General features: G+C 41.7%; 1 protein-coding gene across 2 annotated transcripts; it reads right to left on the reverse strand.

Annotated features, from left to right (window-relative positions):
* Positions 1-5349: 5349 nt before the first annotated feature.
* On the reverse strand, positions 5350-21550 carry PRXL2C (peroxiredoxin like 2C). 2 transcript variants are annotated; one of them, XM_063295224.1, is made up of 6 exons: positions 21251-21531; positions 20442-20510; positions 18361-18414; positions 17837-17942; positions 11380-11511; positions 5350-5704 (listed from the first exon to the last, which is right to left on the reverse strand). In XM_063295224.1, exons 1-6 carry the CDS (start codon positions 21422-21424, stop codon positions 5577-5579), a joined length of 663 nt encoding a protein of 220 aa, XP_063151294.1. In that variant the 5' UTR covers positions 21425-21531; the 3' UTR covers positions 5350-5576. The 2 variants fall into 2 exon arrangements, with proteins under 2 accessions (XP_063151294.1, XP_063151295.1); XM_063295225.1 differs by lacking the exon at positions 11380-11511 and having other exon boundaries at positions 21251-21550.
* Positions 21551-21750: the final 200 nt, after the last annotated feature.

The following is a 21750-nucleotide window of genomic DNA, read 5'->3' on the forward strand; positions in this document are numbered from 1 at the left end:
TCATTAAGAACCTTCACTAGGAAGAAAGTCAGGACAGTAGGTCCTTAGGAAGGCAGCTGTTTCTAGTGCCACAGCTAAAACGAGATTCTGCAAAGGGCAGATTTGGCTCCACCAGTTTAGCTAAAGGTTAATCCAGGGTTTTTCAAACGGTGTTTTGTGGAACCCTAGGGTTCCAAGAGAACTTGATGGGGCTCTGTCAGAGATGAAAGGGAAAAAAACTGCAGCTGATTTTCTATAATTAGAGCTTTACCACTTGCATAGAGTTCCAGGTTGTTTTTTTTAAAACTAACAGGCTCCGAGGCCTGAAAAACTTTGAAAACTCCTGGGTTAATTTGTTCAAGTAAGAAACAAAAAGGAATGGTGTTGAATCTTAAAAAGTTAATATTTCTTGCAGTGTAATTCAGCCTAGAACTTTCTGTGGGGTACATCCATATAGGAAGGTCACATGTGGGGAATGGAGCTGAAAGATCAGAAAAAATAAGCAGTTGCCTGTGAAATTTCTATTGTACAGCATTCAAATGCCTGACTAGCCAGTCCCAACAGTGATCAGTCATACCTTATCCTTAGCTGTGTTTTCCCGAGAGCAGATCTGGCATCTACATCTTGGTTATCCCACAAACTCTCAATTCTATAAGTTGCTTTTATGGTCTTGGTCACCAGATCTTTCCAATCAGTTGCAGAAGGGCATTGTGTACAGGCCTGCAAGATCTGTTCCAGTGGTAGTACTGATTGGAGTACTGCCGTTTGACGTAGCATTGATGTTATGCCATCTTTATTTTGTCCCTTGTACCTTTTAACGCCCCGCCCCCTCCAGTCCTGCTGTGCTGCCTCATTGTGGTGAGCGGGTGTGTATGTGTGTGTTCCTGGGAGGGATGAGCAAAGAATGCTGGGAGTGTATGCCAAGAGTATATATTCCTAGCAGGGTCATCCAAGGTGTAAAGGTCATCCCAGCTGCCCAGCTAAAGCAAGCAGGCAGCTATACTGGGCAGCAGTGATATAGAAAGATGCTGGAGGCAGATGATCATTTTAGTGATAATGGCAAACGCCTTACTTCATACTGTGTGGGAAAAGGCAATGGTAAACCACTCCTGCATTTTTACCAAGAAAACCACATTGGTAGAAAATATAAAGTGACTTATGATGTAGTGCTGGATGATGGGCCCTTCAAGTTGGATGGCACTCAGCATGCTACTGAGGAAGAACTAAGGATCTTTCAGAGTACTAATGGTGTTTATGACGTGGCTAGATTAAGGCCTTTGGGATGTCTAATTGCTGATGCTGCCATACAGGAAAAGAAAATCCAAAGCTGCAAGGACAGAATTACAATGCAAACATGGAATGTAAGAAGTGCGAACACAAAAAGGCTCAACACAGTGAAGGATGAAATGAAATGACTAGAAATAGACATCTTAGGCATTAGTGAATTGAGATGGATTGGGACTGAACAGGAAAGGTATTGCTTTATGGTTAGGAAGGGTATAGCAAGAACAGGACTTGGCTACAATGCAATCAATGACTGAATAGACTTTGTGGACAACCCTTCAATATGACAATCATACAAGTTTATGCTTCAACCACCTATGCATATGAAGAGGAGGTTGATGATTTTTATGATCAAGTTCAATTTGAAACTGACAGAATATGCAAGCAAGATGCCTGGTTTATGAATGCCAAAGTTGAAAAGATTAAAGAGGAAAATGTAGTTGGATACTGTAGTATGGCTTAAGAAACCAAAATGAAGCAGGAGAATGACTTATCAATTTCTGCCACTCCACTGATTTCTTCATAGCTAAGCTGTCTTCAAACAACCAGAATGATGCCTCTATACATGGACATCACCAGATGGAGTACATAGAAATCGAATTGATTATATTATTGCTAAAAGGAGGTGGAGGAGCTCAATTATAGCATCAAAGACATGGCCAGCTGCTGATCGTGGAACAAATCACTAACTGGTCATGTACAAATTCCAAGTTAAGCTAAAAAAGGAGAAGAAAGCCAACCAGTTTCCATGATACGATCTTGAGCATATACCTACCATTTTCAAGGAGAACATCAGGAATTGCTTCAAAGTCCTGAACCTCACAGATAGAGAACCAGAGGAATTACGGAATGAACTTAAATAAGTTGTTAAGGATGAATGTGAAAGGAGACTGCCAAAAAAGAAGAAAGAGAAAAAGGCAAAGTGGATGTCAGAACGAACTGTGGAAATTGCAAAGAAGAGAAGAGAAGAGAAGCCAGAGCCAAGAAAGATAAAGATCTCAGGAAGGAACTTAACAAAGAGTTTCAGAGAACTGTTAGAAGAGTATTACAACAACTTCTGTAAAGACATTGAAGATGGAATCAGACATGGAAAAACAAGAAAAGTCTTTCAAAAGATCTCTGAAAGAAGAAGGTTCCAACCTTGAATTGGTACACTTAAGGATGTCAATGGACAGATAGTAACTGATTAAAAAAAATCAAAGAAAGATGGAAGGAGTGTACTGAAATACTACATAGTAGAGATGTCAACATCCAAGATAACTCAGAAGATATTCCCTACTAACAAAAACCTCTAGTACTAGAAGATAAACTTAGATGAGCAGACTGGTCATTACCAAATTGGAAGGCTACAGGAACTGATGGAATATCCACAGAAATGTGGCAAGCAACTGAAGAAAAATCAGTAAAGCTATGCCAGCAAATCTGGAGAATACCACAGTGACCAACAGATTGGAAGAGGCCAATCTACATTCCAATGAGAGAAAGAGAAAGAGAGAGAGAGAGAGAGAGAGGGAGAGGGAGAGAGACTTAATAAACTGTATGTGCAAGCTATCATACAATATCCTTAATTTCACATGCTTGCAAAATAATGCTTAGGATCGTCCAATGCAGATTAGAGCCCTACATGTGAAAAGATATGCCAAATGTTCAAGCTGACTTTAGAAAAGGCAGAGGAACAAGGAACATTATTGCTGATGCATACTGGATAATTGAGAAAGCCAAAGAATACCAACAAGAAGTCAATATATGCTTCATTGGTTATAGAATGGCCTTGGATTAGGCTGATCTTGTCAAGCTGTGGAATGTCCTTGGAAAAATGGGAATCCCAGAACATCTCATTGTCCTCATGAGAAACCTCCTGATAATAACATGGACAGCCAAGAAAACAAACAAACAGATCATCAAACAAATCAACCCAGAGTTTTCACTCGAGGCATAAATGACCAGGCTCAAATTATCCTACTTTAGACATATTATGCAAAGACCTAGCTCCTTGGAGAACTCTCTAATGATGGGAAAGGTGGAAGGAAGAGAAAATGACTGGCAGAAAGGAGGATGGTCTCAGTTACAGTGGCAATGAGTGCACAGTTGGGAGACCTGAAGGACCAGATTAGGGACAGATCATTCTGGAGAAAATCTATGTGGTCACTAAGAGTTGACACCAACTTGATGGCACATAATCAATCAATCAATCAATCAACCAACCGATCTTTTAACTTCTACATGAAGCTGGAAAGTGAGGTCATCTGGCAATTATGCTGGTAGTGAGCTTTGTTTCTTTTCTATCAAAGTTATTAAACAAGTAAAAGCTTGATCTCTGGCGACATTATAGATATGGCTATGTAGTTTCTCGGCAACAATACAGAAGTGTTTGCCACTGCTTTTTTCAGCATGCTTTTCCAACTTTTCAATATTCCCTAATACTTTCCTATCCAAGTACTACCCAGGTTCGACTCTACTTAGCTTCCAAGTCCAGACCAGGTCAGCTCTCACCCGAAGAGTTAGTTAAACAAGATGTAAAGAATATAAAGATCAGATGCAAATTCGTTTTATAAAGAATAGATTAATACTTTTAAGATATACAGTATATGTTGAGGTGCCTTGGCAGAAAATGTATGATCAGTGACAAAATTATCTGTTCTGAATGGGATTGCACATTAAATGATTAAGCACATAATTTGGGAATAAAGATGAAACCTTTATTTTTAATGCTCAAATATCAGAAGAGAGCCAATATGGTATAGTGGTTAAGGTACTGGACTAGAAGCTGGAAGACCCAGAATCTAGTCCATCTTCAGCCATGGAAGTCACTGTCTCTCAGCCCCATCTACTGTATAGGGTTGTTGTTGGGAAAATATAAAGCAGACTATAAGCCCAAGAAATAAATTAACTACCAAGCCTCATGGTAATCAATCCTTGGGTAGGGTGTTTAGGGATTGTGTGGATTAATGGTATTGTAACCTGTAGCTCAAATTAACCCATGATTTACCACTGGGGTCCCCAACTTTTTTTTAGTGTGTATGAACCTGATCATGTCCCTTACATTTACTACTTGGTAAAGGCTAAATTACATAAAATATGTTGCTAGAGAAAATCCTTAGTCTTAAAGTCCCCTGTAAAATTGTTCTGTTGCTAGGGGTTCTTTTGGGGTGAGTGGGGAGGATTACAACAAATTGAAAGAAATGATATTGTAATAAAATCTTATTATCTGGCTAAAGTAGTTGGCAGCTATGAAAATTGCTAGTTATAGAACAGATGTACTGTATATACACGTGGTTTGCCCTAACAATGATTATGTTCTAATTCTGCACTGATTTTTAGATAGTTACCAATGTCAGACTAAATAAAACACTAGATCCACATATTATACACAATTTGCATCTTCAGTTTTGCGAGTTTTTCTTACTTCTCATAAATTATCTTAGGATATCAAAGGTGGATAATCTATGGTCCTCTATAGATTCTTCATAATTACAGTTTAGCCAATGTTTCTAGAACTCCTGGTGGCTCTGGGCAGCATTATCATTGCTGAGGACTTCTGGTTAACTGTGGTTCAACAACATTTGCATAGGTATGTTTTTCCCACCTCTGCAATACGTGATTGATTTTTCCTCTTTTGAACTCTGAGGATCAAAGTGAACAAAAGTGTGAAAACTATAATCCAAAACACTTATATTGGTTGAGCGCAACACTGATTATTCTGTTGCATGTACCTTAACAAAATACTGCAGGAAAATTTGCAGATAACTTTTAATTCAAGATTGGTGGGCTGTCATGCCTAAAAATGAAGATTACGCAGTCAGGAGTTTGCCATGAAATTAATTCTCTAAGCACTTTTTTCTCAGTTAACCTCTAGCTTACAGAGTTCAGATCAACTTTCACACCACTTTGACTCCCAAAAAAGTAATTATAGACAACTGAAATATGCATTTTTTGTTTTGAACTGAGGTCCTTTTCTTTATTAAATACTGTAGAGGCAAGAAGACCGATTAATATTACCCATATGTTTCAATCATTAAAAAAAACACAGTTAAATTTGAAGTGAAATAGTATGATTGAAATAAACTCACATCCTCCATAAAATCATTATTTTGTGCAGAAGGTTTAATGGCCTGTTTTCTTGTTAAGTGAGTTACTGTATCCTTGGGCACAATATTAAGTTTAAAGACCTTTTTTTGGCCTGCAGAAATTAATCTACTCTGGAGCTATTTCTATTTTATTAATTTCACAGTAACCTCATTATGGGTAAATTACCACAATGGACTGTTGATATATATCACTTATCTTGGCAGCCGGATTTTTCTTCTGAAAAGTCATACATCAATAATCTGAGATCTGCAGGTAAAATCTACTGTCTGAACTCCAGCAAGCTGCAGAACAGTATTAATGGGAACATGATCCAACCTGTTTTGGTCAAGGTACACAAAGTGTATTTCATTACCTGGAACAAATGGGAAACAAATAATATTAACACCTTTATCTCCACAAAATGTTGGTTTAGCATCAGCATGTTATCTGACAAATATGGACTATGTTCTTTGAGCACTGAAACTGGACAAAATATCCTTTTCATCAAGAAATCCTACTGTTATGCTTGGGAGTAAGGATGGAAAGGAGCTGCAGCTACATCAGTATAAAGGTCATTGAACTGATTATTAAGAAGAGGTAAAATATCTCAAATAGAGCTTGTCTCCTGATAACTACAGATATATAGTCCTCTTGCACATGCACATGCGTACACACACACACAGAGAAGTGATTTGCCACTGCTTTCTTCTGGAATATTTTTTTCAATTTCCCTTTTTAGCCTGCAGCTCCAGAGGTCCCTGGTAGTCTCCTACTGAAGCACAAACTAGATCATAGCCTGCTTAGATTTTTAAGATCAGCCAAGATCATTTAGGCTCTGACACCTGTTTGACCATTAGCCAAGAATAAAAGTAGAAAATTTTGACTGATGAAAATTCACCAGAGAGCCAGTTTGGTCTAGTGGTTAAGGCAATGGGCTAGAAACCAGGAGTTTGTGAGTTCTAGACCTGCCTGAGGCATGAAAGCCGGCTGGGTGACCTTGGGCCAGTCACTCTCTCTCTCAGCCCAACTCAGTGCAATGTAGACAAGCCTCCTTGTGGTACACCCTGGGCAACGTGACTTGTCATGGCTAAATAGTCTACACATCTGGCTGCTGGACCTCACAAGGATTTCCCAGCAAGAAAAAGCAGCATGAACACTAAACTGCTATGCCGTACGATTAAAAAAAAAGAAAAAAAGAAAAAACAGCCAAGTCACTGAAGGGACTGTGTCCATGTGCCACTCAAACACAGAAGAAAGCAATTTATTAGGCAGAGCCCCTACCACCACCAACCTCCCTGCACTACAAAGTCTTGCGCCAATATAAGGTGCGGGTAGGTGAATTAGTGGCAGAATAAAGATGGGAGAGGTTATAAAATATGGAATGTACAAGTAGTCCTTGCTTACCGACCACTCGTTCAGCAACCATTTGAAGTTACAACAGTACTGAAAAAAGAGACTCACAACCGGCCCTTGAAGTTGTGGCCATTGCAGCATCACCACGGTCACATGATCGTGATTCAGGTGCTTGGCAACTGGCAGTATTCATGACGGTCGCAGCATCCCACAGTCACGTGATCTCCATTTGTGACCTTCATAGCTGGCTTCTGACAAGCAAAGTCAACTGGAAAGCCTGCAGAAAGTCGCAGGTCGTGGTCATGTGACATTGCACTTAATGATCCACAATGATTCGCTTAACAACTGCAGCCGGAACTGATGAACTAATGTCATAAGTGAGGCGTGGTTACCTGACTTTTCACTTTATGACCGTGTTGCTTAGCAATGGAGTTGCCATTCCCAATTGCGGTTGATAAGTAAGGTAGTCACAATGTTTTATTCCACCTTTATTATTTTTATAAATAACTCAAGGTGGCGAACATACCTAATACTCCTTCCTCTCCTATTTTCCCCACAACAACAACCCTGTGAGGTGGGCTGGGCTGAGAGAGAGTGACTGGCCCAAGGGCACCCAGCCGGCTTCCATGCCTAAGGCGGGACTAGAACTCACAGACTCCTGGTTTCTAGCCCAGCAATTTCCTGTCTTACTCATAATGTACATGTAGCACCTTTGCTGTGAGAGCTGCACTGGCTCCCAGTCTGCTTCCGGGTCCAATTCAAGATGTTGGTTATCACCTTTAAAGCCCTACATGGCATGGGTCCAGGTTACCTGAGGGACCGTCTCATCCCCATTACATCAACCTGTCCCACCTGGTCATGCAGAGAGGGCATGCTATGGATCCCGTCCGTAAAGGAATTCCATTTGACGGGGTGCAGGAAACAGGCCTTCTCTGCAGTAGCTCCCACCCTATGGAACATCCTTCCCCCAGAGCTGAGACAAGCCTCCTTGCTCCTGGACTTCCGCAAAAAGCTAAAAACTTGGTTTTGTCATTATGCCTTGAGCAGGCTGGGGAATAGCCATTTGTGGGGGTGGCTAGCACCCTAGGATGATTTTTACTCATGGACTGAAATACAACCTTTAGTCATTGGGATTTTACTATATTTTAGTCTTATTGCATATTTATTATATTTATATTGATACTGTATTTTAATCCTGTTTTTGTAAACCGCCCAGAGTCCCTCCTTTTGGGGGGAGATGGGGAGTAATAAAAATTTGATTGATAGATAGATAGATAGATAGATAGATAGATAGATAGATAGACAGACAGACAGACAGACAGACAGACAGACAGATAGATAATCTACCATTTTATATCTGTTCCACTGGTATATCCTTCCCAGCCAGTAGCAGCGCTAATAGTGTTCTAGCAGCTTATCCAGCGAAGTGACACCAACAGAGACTTTGTGGCTCAGAATTCATAATGGAGCATTGGCCATATCCTATAGCTTTGCAGTTGGTCATATCCTATAGCTTTGCAATTTTAGTATGGGATTACACACTCATAAATTAATGTTAATACTACTAGTAATCTAATCTGTTTCAGTGTAAGCAGAAAGCTATACTTGGATGAAATAGTCTCATCAAGAGATGTTCAAGTTTAATAGTGGAAATTGTGTCCTATGGACTTAGAAAGCAGCAAGTCTGTAGCAATCAGCTCAACAAAGGCAGAAGGATGATCCTCTGGAAATCTTAGCAGCCTCACTTTTGTTTCCCTTCCTCCCATTAAATGCTAGTTATCACAGTAGTAAAATGCCCATCTAAGAATTAGTAAACAGTGGAAAGAAAATCAAAAACAAAACAAAGGTGTACATATAATAGTAGAGAAATAAACAACTACTAATTGTCTATCAAAAAGGCAGCCTGCAGACTGTTAGGCCCCAAGTACTTGGCAGAACCGCTGGGTCTTAAGCCATTTGTAAAAGAAAGAAGAATACAGTAAGGGCATTCTGTATTTCGGGAGACCAGGTTTCCAAACCATGGGGGCAGTTACAGAGAAGGCGTGTGGTTGGGCCCCTACTCCCTTGAATTCCCATGGGATGGGGATTCTCAGTAAAATGGCCCTGCAAGAATGCACAGGCCATGCCAGATCTTGATGGGAAAGATGGTCCAGGTAGGGCTTTAAAGATGGCAACCAGCTCTCTGAACTGAACCTGAAAACAAATCAGTAATCAATGCAGGGTCTGTGCTACATGTTGGGTGGCTAAATCTGCTACCTTTGGTTAGCGGACAGATTGCTTCACTTGGAATCAACTGATGCATCCAAGTCATCTTTCCAGGCACCATCATGTAGAGTATGTTGCAGTAATCTAATCGTGAGGTACCAAGGTGTCATTGGCAGGCTGTTCCAAACCAGATAAGCCAGCAATTGGTGAATAGCCATGGCTTCCACCTGCTCCAGAAGGAGACATGAGTCCAGAAAGGAGAAATAAAAATCTCTCAAGAACTACAACTGGAGCCAGGGCTATCACTAACCAACAGCAACTTTGCCCTGCAGGGATTTAATCTAAGCTTGTTTTGACCCTCTCAGCCTCCATACACTGAATTGGGATTTCTACAGCATCCATGGGTCTGTGTGGGATGGCAATGTTCAGCTCAACACCAGGAACATAGTGATGATATATCCCCCCACTATGATGGATGACCTTTCTCAGCAGCTTCATCTAGATGTTAAATAGTATAAGGGAGAGGAAAGAGCCCTACAACAACCCAAAAGAAATGACTGTCTCTTCCTCCATGCATACCAACTGAAGCTGCTTGCTAAGGAAGGAGGAACCACTGCAAAAGAGCATTTCCAATCCCCAGTCTTTGCAGGCACTCTACAAGGATACCAGGAATGATGATATCAAATGCTGCTGAGAGGTCTAACGGGATGAAGAAGGGTGCATTCCCTCCCTCCAGCCCCCAACAAAGGTAATCCACCAAAACAACAGTGCTGTTTCCTGAAAAGAGTTCAGAAAATCTGTTTTCTCTAGAATTCTTTGCAAATAAAGCACCAACTTTTGCAAGAACTTCCACAAGAAGGAAATGTTGGATTTTGGTCAGTAGTAATAAAAATCATCTGGATCAGAGGAGACACTCCCTTCTCTTTCAAAACTGATGACACTACTGCCTTCCCTCACAGAAGTATTAACCAACTTTCAAAACTAATCACAAACACTCTGTGGAGTCCTTGGTGCTCTCTGAGCCTTGTTTTTTTCTTGCAAAAAAACAAGGCTCAGAGAGTGCCTGAAGATGTTGCCTAGTCTGGCAATGAAATGTCTGCAAGAAAAAAAACAAGGCTCAGAGAGCACCAAGGACTCCACAGTTCAACCCTGAGCTACAAATATTCGCTTCGATTGGTACCACAAACACTCTGCCCAGCCGTATGAAACAACCAGGCAGGACATGGGACCAGGTTGAAGGTGGCAGAGCTCATCCTACCAAGGGTCCTTTCTGCTTCCTCAGCTTCCACAAGATCAAAAACAAAAAATCCCAACTAACCTCAGTAGATGTTATCTGAGACACCTCACTAAACCATGCCCAGTGAGTCCCACTCTGAGCAAATTCAAACTATTTTATCTGCAAAATACCTTGCAAAATGTTTACAGCAGCCTGCAGGAACTTCTCACTGTTACCTGCAGAAAGGAACAGGTAACCTTTAAAACAGCTGCTGGACCTGAGTCTGCAGATACAATAGGAGTGTTGAAGTAACCACACTTTGCCACTCTTATTGCTTTTGTATATTTCTGAACATGGTATGTAATCATGCATGGTTATGTTTACTCTTCATTCTTCTTGACCAGGCATCTCTTTACCTGCTTAATTTCCCAAAGCTCCTAGGTAAACCAAGGAGCCTACTGGGATCTGTGGGGGATGAAAGGTTGCCGGAAGACAATCTAATCCAGTGCCTTTGCCAACTCTGAGTTCCAGAGATCTGTGGAATGCATAGCAGAACTGCTTACAATAATACTTGAGAACTCCCCAAGTGTTCTGCAAAGACCCAGAGGGTCCTTTAGGCACCTGGGTGGATGTTCTTAGCCTGTCCATCACCCATATGAAGTTCAGCATGCTAATGATGCACATAGACAGAAAGTGGCCTGACCACAGGAAAGGACTGATGACAATGTATTCCATTACCAGATCACATGGCCTCTGCTCTGAGCTAAAGACCATTCCATCATGTGCCTGCTTGCATGCTTAGAGCCTAGAATCCTGAACTCTTGAGCACATCTTGACTCTTCCATCAGGACATGAAAGTTCCTGAGCCATAAAAATGGGGGGGGGGGGTTTCTACCAACAGTCACAAAATGAGATTGAGAACTGCTACTGGGGAACAGTGCAGTCAGTACACCAGCAGCAATCTCATTGCGTCCCTAATACAGGCATCATACCACCTCCACGACAGTGCTTCTGGACACACCTAAGGTCTCACAAACAATCACTGCCACATCTGTGCATGGCATCAAGGCTGCTAGAATTACAGTGGTTATATTCACAACTGACCATGAGGAGTTACTATACGACCAGCTTCTTTCTTGTTGGAACTCATCAGGCACAGGTAGCCCCCACAGGTTAGGTCTTATGTATGGTATATTCAACCCTTTCCCAGGCCTTATGCTTTGATGACTATAAAACAGATTACCTAGCCAGCAGAAAGGTATAAGTCACCTTACCTGGTCCTAAAATGAAAGTGCCTCCCTGCTGAGCTGGATCACCCTGAAAATCAAATGCAGGGCTTGCCATTGCTCTCCACATGCTTTTAATGCTTCCTGATAGCAAATTGGATTTAACGTGGGGGCTGTGCACTGAAGAATGATAACAGAAGAGGAAGTTTATTTGGCAAAAAGCACACATCAGCTCTGTTGGCATTATGAATACACTAGGCTACAGGCCTATGGACAGTTACTAGCAAGTAATTCACTGAAATCATCAGACTTAAGTGCAAAGGAAAGAAATGTGCTTTGGATCAGAGTACCTCAGAATCTAGTACATGCTGCATGGGAAACATTTCTGTATGATTCTGCACTGCCTGGGATTTTCCAGTTGGAGAATGTATTCAGATTTGAATCAAAATCTGATGCTAATGGAGGAGGTCAGCAATTCCCCCCAACAGCAAAAATGAGGGCAATTGAGAGGAAGAGAAATTGGGATGAATAAAGAGAGATGGTGGATCTGTAGTGAACAAGTGAAGAGTAAAAATGCATTTGTGGGTTGCAAATAAAATAAAATGAAGAAAGTGGTAAGCAACAGCAGAAGAAAAAATTACAGAACCAAAAGGCAGATTAAAATTGAGAACAAAGAAAAAGCATGATTTCCCATTTCTATAACCCATAAGAAACATTACAATTTTCTTTCTATACAAGCTGTAGTTTCAAAACAGAAGGCTAAACGTTTCCTTAGAACTAAGTCAATGAAATAAAATACATCTATAGGATTGCAGCTTTTTTTTTCATATGGTGCATTTTCTAGAATTATTTCTGCAAGAGAGTTTTATAGCTACATACTGATGAATAAAGTAATATATGAAGAACTAACTTATCTGAGTTCTTTCCTGTGAACTACATAAACCTGCAGTCTATACACTAATAAGACAGGAATCCTATCCTATCTGACTTGTTCATAAGTTCCTCTCAACAACAAAGCACTTTTGTGCTATTGACCTGGTACACATATCACACTAAGCTATTATTTGCTACTAACTATGGTATACTGATCACATGCCAGTAAGGTAATGCTCAAGATCCTGCAAGGTAGACTTCAGCAATTCATGGAATGAGAATTGCCAGATGTACAAGCTGGGTTTAGAAAAGGCAGAGGAACTAGGGACCAAATTGCCAATATCCGCTGGATAATGGAAAAAGCCAGGGAGTTTCAGAAAAACATCTATTTCTCTTTTATTAACTATTCTAAAGCCTTTGACCGTGTGGACCATAACAAATTGTGGCAAGTTCTTAGTGGTATGGGGATACCAAGTCATCTTGTCTGCCTCCTGAAGAATCTGTATAACGACCAAGTAGCAACAGTAAGAACAGACCACGGAACAACGGACTGGTTTAAGATTGGGAAAGGAGTACGGCAGGGCTGTATACTCTCACCCTACCTATTCAACTTGTACACAGAACACATCACGCAACAAGCTGGGCTTGAGGAATCCAAGGCTGGAGTTAAAATCACTGGAGGAAACATTAACCATCTCAGATATGCAGATGATACCACTTTGATGGCTGAAAGTGAAGAGGAACTGAGGAGCCTTATGATGAAGGTGAAAGAAGAAAGTGCAAAAGCTGGCTTGCAGCTAAGCCTCAAAAAGACCAAGATGATGGCAACCAGCTTGATTGATAACTGGCAAATAGAGGGAGAAAATGTAGAAGCAGTGAAAGACTTTGTATTTCTAGGTGCGAAGATTACTGCAGATGCTGACTGCAGTCAGGAAATCAGAAGACGTTTAATCCTTGGGAGAAGAGCAATGACAAATCTCGATAAAATAGTTAAGAGCAGAGACATCACACTGACAACAAAGGCCCGCATAGTTAAAGCAATGGTGTTCCCCGTAGTAACATATGGCTGCAAGAGCTGGACCATAAGGAAGACTGAGAGAAGGAAGATCGATGCTTTGGAACTGTGGTGTTGGAGGAAAATTCTGAGAGTGCCTTGGACTGCAAGAAGATCAAACCAGTCCATCCTCCAGGAAATCAAGCCAGACTGCTCACTTGAGGGAATGATATTAAAGGCAAAACTGAAATACTTTGGCCACATAATGAGAAGACAGGACAGCCTGGAGAAGATGCTGATGCTAGGGAGAGTGGAGGGCAAAAGGAAGAGGGGCCGACCAAGGGCAAGGTGGATGGATGATATTCTAGAGGTGACGGACTCGTCCTTGGGGGAGCTGGGGGTGTTGATGACTGACAGGAAGCTCTGGTGTGGGCTGGTCCATGAAGTCACGAAGAGTCGGAAGTGACTAAACGAATAAACAACAATTGGTATACTTAAGAAACTACAGATGGCTAAGTTCACATTTCAAGCTAAGTCATGAGTTCTGTTTAATCTGTTAGGTAACCCAACCATTGTGGCTTATTTAGCAAACCATGATTAAACAAACCTTTTTATTACGAATATTCACTTCACTAGGATTGACAGCAAAGTACAGATCAGTTAATAGCAAACCTTGCCAGACTAATCTTGTCTCATATTTTGTTTGGGCAACTTTCTTCATAGATTCTGGGAACACTGTAGATACTACATATCTCTGACTTCAGCAAAGCATCTGGCAAAGCACTTTACAGAATGTTGATTGGCAAGCTAGTTCCAGAGAAAAAGATAGTAGTTGATTGCTAGCTGAATACAAGCCAACAGTGAAATGCAGTTGTATTCTGTTGCATTCTATTTTGTTTTGATCAGACCAGTTCTGGGCACACTTTAAGGATTCAGAGATATCTAAACAGGTTCAAAGGCAGTGAAGATGACCAAGCTAAACCCTATGAAGAGAGATTGAAGGAGGTGGGCATGCTCAGTCTTGAGAAAAAATGACTAAGGGAGAGTATGATAGGAGTCTTCAAATTTCTCAAAATAAATCAATAGAACCTGTTCATTACAGAATCCAGGGCATGGAATAGTGAGCTTAGCTTACAGGAAGGCAGGTTGGAACTAAATGTTAGAAAAAAACTTCCAAACAATAACAGCAGTTTGGCAGAACAACAAACTCTTAAGGGATGTGGTGAGCTTTCCTTCAAGAGATGCCTTAGCAGAGGCTAGACAGCCATCTGACTGAGGTGCTTTCATTTGGATACCTGCACTGAGCAGGGGGTCACACAATGGCCAACACGACCCCTCCCAACTCTATAATCATATGAGATCTGAATGGTATTCTTGATTTTTTTATTTATTTAAAAGAAACAGCTTTCAGTTTACACGTCGTTTTGTTGTTGTTTATTCGTTTAGTTGCTTCCGACTCTTCGTGACTTCATGGACCAGCCCACACCAGAGCTTCCTGTCAGTCATCAACACCCCCAGCTCCCCCAAGGACGAGTCCGTCACCTCTAGAATATCATCCATCCACCTTGCCCTTGGTCGGCCCCTCTTCCTTTTGCCCTCCACTCTCCCTAGCATCAGCATCTTCTCCAGGCTGTCCTGTCTTCTCATTATGTGGCCAAAGTATTTCAGTTTTGCCTTTAATATCATTCCCTCAAGTGAGCAGTCTGGCTTGATTTCCTGGAGGATGGACTGGTTTGATCTTCTTGCAGTCCAAGGCACTCTCAGAATTTTCCTCCAACACCACAGTTCCAAAGCATCGATCTTCCTTCTCTCAGTCTTCCTTATGGTCCAGCTCTTGCAGCCATATGTTACTACGGGGAACACCATTGCTTTAACTATGCGGGCCTTTGTTGTCAGTGTGATGTCTCTGCTCTTAACTATTTTATCGAGATTTGTCATTGCTCTTCTCCCAAGGATTAAGCGTCTTCTGATTTCCTGACTGCAGTCAGCATCTGCAGTAATCTTCACACCTGGAAATACAAAGTCTTTCACTGCTTCTACATTTTCTCCCTCTATTTGCCAGTTATCAATCAAGCTGGTTGCCATCATCTTGGTTTTTTTGAGGTTTAGCTGCAAGCCAGCTTTTGCACTTTCTTCTTTCACCTTCATCATAAGGCTCCTCAGTTCCTCTTCGCTTTCAGCCATCAAAGTGGTATCATCTGCATATCTGAGATGGTTAATGTTTCTTCCAGCGATTTTTAACTCCAGTCTTGGATTCCTCAAGCCCAGCTTGTCGCATGATGTGTTCTGTGTACAAGTTGAATAGGTAGGGTGAGAGTATACAGCCCTGCTGTACTCCTTTCCCAATCTTAAACCAGTCTGTTGTTCCGTGGTCTGTTCTTACTGTTGCTACTTGGTCGTTATACAGATTCTTCAGGAGGCAGACAAGATGACTTGGTATCCCCATACCGCTAAGAACTTGCCACAATTTGTTATGGTCCACACGGTCAAAGGCTTTAGAATAGTCAATAAAAGAGAAATAGATGTTTTTCTGAAACTCCCTGGCTTTTTCCATTATCCAGCGGATATTGGCAATTTGGTCCCTAGTTCCTCTGCCTTTTCTAAACCCAGCTTGTACATCTGGCAATTCTCGTTCCATGAATTGCTGAAGTCTACCTTGCAGGATCTTGAGCATTACCTTACTGGCATGTGAAATGAATGCCACTGTTCGATAGTTTGAACATTCTTTAGTGTTTCCCTTTTTTGGTACGGGGATATAAGTTGATTTTTTCCAGTCTGATGGCTATTCTTGTGTTTTCCAAATTTGGTGGCATATAGAATGCATTACCTTGACAGCATCATCTTGCAAAATGTTGAACAGTTCAGCTGGGATGCCGTCGTCTCCTGCTGCCTTGTTATTAGCAATGCTTCTTAAGGCCCATTCAACCTCACTCTTCAGGATGTCTGGCTCTAGCTCACTGACCACACCGTCAAAGCTATCCCCGATATTGTTATCCTTCCTATACAGGTCTTCTGTATATTCTTGCCACCTTTTTACCTCTGATGTTTCTAATTTTCTGGAAGAGGTCTCTTGTCCTTCCTATTCTATTGTCTTCTTCCACTTCCACGCATTGTTCGTTTAAAAATAATTCCTTATCTCTTCTGGCTAACCTCTGGAATTCTGCATTTAATCGGGCATATCTCCCCCTATTAGTGTTGCCTTTTGCTTTCCTTCTTTCTTGGGCTACTTCTAGTGTCTCAGCAGACAGCCACTTTGCCTTCTTGGTTTTCTCTTTCTTTGGGATGTATTTTGTTGCCGCCTCCTGAACAATGTTGCGAACTTCTGTCCAGAGTTCTTCTGGGACCCTATCTAAGTCCAGTCCCTTAAATCTATTCTTCACCTCCACTGCATATTCCTTAGGAATATTAGTGAGCTCATATCTAGGTGATCTGTGGGTCTTCCCTAATCTCTTGAGTCTGATCCTAAATTGTGCAAGAAGAAGTTCGTGATCGGAACTACAGTCAGCTCCAGGTCTTGTTTTTACCGACTGTATAGATGTCCGCCACCTTTGGTTGCAAAGGATGTAGTCAATCTGATTTCGGTGTTGTCCATCTGGTGAAGTCTACGTATAAAGTCGTCTCTTAGGTTGTTGGAAGAGAGTGTTTGTTATGCAGAGTGAGTTGTCTTGGCAAAATTCTATCAACCTATGTCCTGCTTCATTTTGTTCTTCCAGGCCATGCTTACCTGTAATTCCAGGTGTCATTTGACTGCCCACCTTAGCATTCCAGTGTCCTGTGACGAAAATAACATCTCTTTTAGGCATGTTGTCCAGTAGGTGCTGCAGATCCTCATAGAACTGCTCTACTTCAGCTTCTTCAGCATCTGTGGTTGGGGCGTATATTTGGATCACTGTGATGTTAGATGGCTTGCCCTGAATTCGAATTGAGATCATTCTGTTGTTTTTTGGATTGTATCCAAGCACTGCTTTAGCCACTTTACTATTAATTATGAAGGCTACTCCATTTCTTCTGTGGTCCTCTTGTCCACAGTAGTAGATCTGGTGGTCATTTGATGTGAAGTGGCCCATTCCAGTCCATTTCAGTTCACTGACGCCCAAAATGTCTATCTTTAATCTTGACATCTCACCAATAACCACATCCAATTTGCCCTGGCTCATAGATCTTACATTCCAGGTTCCAATGGTGTGTTGACCCTTAGAACATCGGATTCGCCGTTCACCACCAGCACCGTCGGCCGCTAGCCGTCCTTTCGGCTTTGAGCTAGCTGCGTCATGATGTCTGGGGCTAGTTGAACTCATCCTCTGTTCCTCCCCAGTAGCATTTTGACCATCTTCCGACCTGGGGGTCTCATCTTCCAATGATATACCAACATATCTCTGGTTGTACTGATCCATTTAGTTTTCACGGGAAGAATACTGGGGTGGGTTGCCATTACCTTCCCCAGGGATAGCATTTAGTCTGACCTCTCTGTCATGACCTTCCCGTCTTGGGTGGCCCTTCACGGTTTAGCTCATGGTATCACTGAGGTGCTCAAGCTCCAGCACCATGACAAGGTAAGGATCCTTTGCTGAAGTTACACATCATTAGATCAACATATATCAGAAGTTCTTGATACTGAAAATCAGTAGCACAACCCACCTGCTGAGTTGGAGGCTTCCCCTCTTTTCATGCCAAGGAGTCTATAAATTTCTCTTCCAGGATCTACATACATTTCATGATGGTAACCTGTCAGATTACAAAACGGCTGCAAACGACAGATGTTAAGTATCAATGTAATACACAATGCAGTTCTATTTTTGAAAGGCAATGGTGCAATTCTGGTCACCCTTACTTCTAATTAAGTCCCTTTCCGCTGAGCAGGATTTTCTTCCAGTTAAACATACTTAATCTGGGTTTTGGCAGCTCTAAGCAGACATAGTAGAAGTATGTCCTACTAAAATGAATGGGAATAATTTGCAAGCAACCTGGAAGGAAGCCTTCAAAGCATACTCAGTGCCTATCTTATTTCAGTAGTCGTATTTCTATTGGAATATGCACACATGTACATATATATGTGTGAATGTGTTTATGGGTGGACATGCTTAGAGGTGCAAACACTGAAGCAAAAGAGCTGCATTTAGAAATACATCAACAGTATAAACCAGATTTTCTCTTGCGCTTACCTTAATATGATGGTGTGCTGATTGCCCAATAACCACAAGCCTAACATTTGCATCCTAAAGGAAGAAAAACAGAAAGAATATCAACCTTAAAATTGCTCACCAATACTTAACAATCCAATTTCTCTCCAAGACTAAAATTAGATTCATGCAAATCTTAGAAGCAATTTTCACTTTAACAAAGGCTTGGGCAAAGGCCTCCCTTCCTTTAAAGCAGCTTCATAATGTGGCATGGCCTCCACTTTAAAATAACCAAGTGGAGCAGCTGCATCACTTTGCTACAGGAAATGAGCTTCTGTACATATGCAGCAGCCCATTTCCGGCTAAGAAAAGCAAAGGAAGTGCTTTTTAACAAAAAGCAATGGGTCCCGATATCTATGCCTTGACAACAGAAGGTAGAAAAAATTACTTTCTCAGTATGAAGCACTCTGTTGAGACAAACCCTACCTGTTTGGTACAGCAATATCAAAGGTCTGGATGCCATAGCAGCCCATCCATCATGCAATTAAAGAGCAGTGCCTGCACTGTATAATATATTAAGCTACCTTAGTGTTAAACTTGGGTAGAGTATTTGTTTGGCATGGTAGACTGTATGAACTTAATTTCTGTGGTTAGTTTGTAATTGAATGAATTATGCAAAACCAGACAATGAGTTAACCCAGTAACCTAGTTCAGCATGTTGTAGGAACCAGCCTATGTCCCTATACATTAATGGTATTCTACGAATTTACAATGAATTTCCATTAGTGGAGATAGATATGCCGATAGAAATATTTTGGATCACAAAATTAATTGCATAATATTATTGATTACACTACTAATATTTTAGAATGTTTATTTGAATGTTAGCCATTCAGGGATAATTAAATCAACATCCCCATGACAAAATCACCATGAGTCCTTGTCTGCTAATGGTAGAGGCTATAAAAATTTGAGATAGCATTGAAGTGGATAGGGCCCTCTGCAGTGTTCATTCTGCCACTTCTTAGTTGTCACATCAAGTCAAAGTTTGTTTTGGTCAAAGACCAATATAAATAAAACAGTTAACGAACTGTTTAAAAGTAAAAGAAGAGGAGGACCAGATTTGAAACACTAGCTATAGGAGTAATACAGAATAGTATTGTCATTATTATTACCAGCGTAAGCTACATTTCTAGAACTAAGAAACAGAACATTATTTTTCTAAAACTAAGACATAGAGCTAAAATTCTAACAATGAAGAAGGATAAAATAAAATAAAATGACATCCGTCGGTCTGTCCGTCCATCCATCCTTATTTAGTGTATACTTCTCCGTGGTATCCCTGCCCTTCATGGTTGGTTAAAGCCTCTCATGAGGGGGCAGAAGGTTGGATCCAGACAATATTCAATGCTTCTCTGAGTGACAGAGTGTTCCCATCATTTCTGCTCTAGAAGCCTTGGCTTGATTTGGAAATGGATTATTTGGACCCTTGGCAGAGTTCAGGCCAGGATACAGCAGGGAAACTGTACTGGTTGTGCTTGGGGATGACCTTTGGAAAGACTGGGTTTGTGGAGGAAGAAAAGTCATTGATCTCTCAGTGACTTTTGATACCTCTGACTGTGTTACCCTTCTGGACTGTTTTTGAGGGGTTGGGGGGAAGGGGGGCTGTTCAGTAGCAGCTCTCCTCCTTCCTGGAGGGTCACTGGTGGTAGAGAGATTTACCAGGGGACCTCTGCTTTGGAGTGCCTTGGGGATGATTAGCTGCATCCAGAACTTCATCTTGAGGACAAGCTTTCCATAGTGGATGATCAGCTATAGCACACATTAATGGATTTTCTCCAAATCTGTACAACCTGGTAATAATGACTTCTATTGTAACTGTATTAATCAACATCCAGTATCTTAAAAGTATATTTCAAAGGCTGGCAATCTTGAACATGCACTTCTAAGACTATAATATAGGCATATTTTCTTTGGAGTCAACATCAAATAGACAATCCCAGGTAATCATTCTTTTTCTAACACAAGCATGTATAAAAACAAATTCATACTATGTAATTTTAGGAAGACTGCAGACTTCTACGTTAGTAACCATATTATATATAACTTTTGTTTGCACTTACTTGTAAAAATTTCTTGGGAATTTTGCCCAGATCCTCCACATATTCTTTACAGACATAGCATAAAAAATGCTGGAAAAAACCAGTAAGTGGGTCAGATCATACATTTGCAAGGTAAGCTTCTGTACTGAAGTCTGTACTATTTGTTCCTGTGTGCTGAATTCATGAAGATCAGGGCACCGCAAAGCAAGAAATGAGTTAAATGTTCTACAACATTCAAGCATAGTGCTGATCCAGTTTGTTTACCAACTTTACTGACCAAATTACAACGACGAGTGTTCACAGAACATCCTCGGCCTTAACGTGATTGCTTTGGTCCTGCCTTTGTGTGAACAATCCCCGAATTACTGATTAAGTAACTTAGCACCGCCTCGCGCGTTTGCAGGACGCGCGTGCTTCAAACCAAACGCTTATTCGGAAGTAGGCCTCGCCCACTAAACGCGCAAATCGGTTGCGGCTGCGTGAAGCCCCTTGCCCTGGCGAAAACCCCAAAGTTCAACCCAGCTCAATTTCCGGAGAAGCACGCAGAGTGCCATCATCTCATGGTTACCATTTGCAGTACTTGTCTGTCCGCTCTCTCGGCTGTCAATCTTAGTGGGCTAACTTTCCTAATAGAAATCCAAGTTGCTTGTTTACAAGCCGAGGATGGTAATAGTGTAGCAGAGGCTTAGCCAGGAACGCTTTCAATCAACTTGGAGGCTGCTTTCCCTGCGCGTAGCACGTCGGCACTTTCAGCCAAAACTTTTCCTGGCATGTAAGCGCAACTGCCCAATCGTTTGGGTTGCTGCAGCCAGGCCGGGCGCCTCGCTTACCCGCACGAAGATCACGATCGTCTTCTGTTCCTTGTGGAGAGCCCCAAAGGGGATCCTGTTCCCCACCGCATCCTCCACCAGGCGCTGGGCGGTCTCTCGCAGTTCCGCGGGGTCTTTCCCAGCGCGCTGCCAATCAGGTCGAGCGCTGATCTGCTCTGTGACTGGATCTGCCATGCTGCCACGGCCCAACCCAAACCGATCCTGGAAAACAGAGCCAAGAGGGATTCCGAGGGAGTGGTTTTCTTTCCCGTTGCGGGGTGAGCTCCTCCTCCAGGAGAAGCAGCAGAGCCGCTAAAGGAAGGGAGAGGTGAAAAACCGTTTTTTTTTTTAAAGTTTCCTTGATGCCAGAAAAGCACACGGAGAAGTCAGACAGGTTATAGTGTATTAGAAGCGTTTCTCAACCTCAAGCTTGGGCTATTACCACTTGAGCTCAACAGTGAGAACTTGCACATATGTCCAGGATGGTAAAGCTGATTCTCAGAAGGGACCTTGGAGGTCTT

This window comes from Candoia aspera, chromosome 2 (assembly GCF_035149785.1).
Source record: "Candoia aspera isolate rCanAsp1 chromosome 2, rCanAsp1.hap2, whole genome shotgun sequence".
Lineage (NCBI taxonomy): Eukaryota > Metazoa > Chordata > Lepidosauria > Squamata > Boidae > Candoia > Candoia aspera.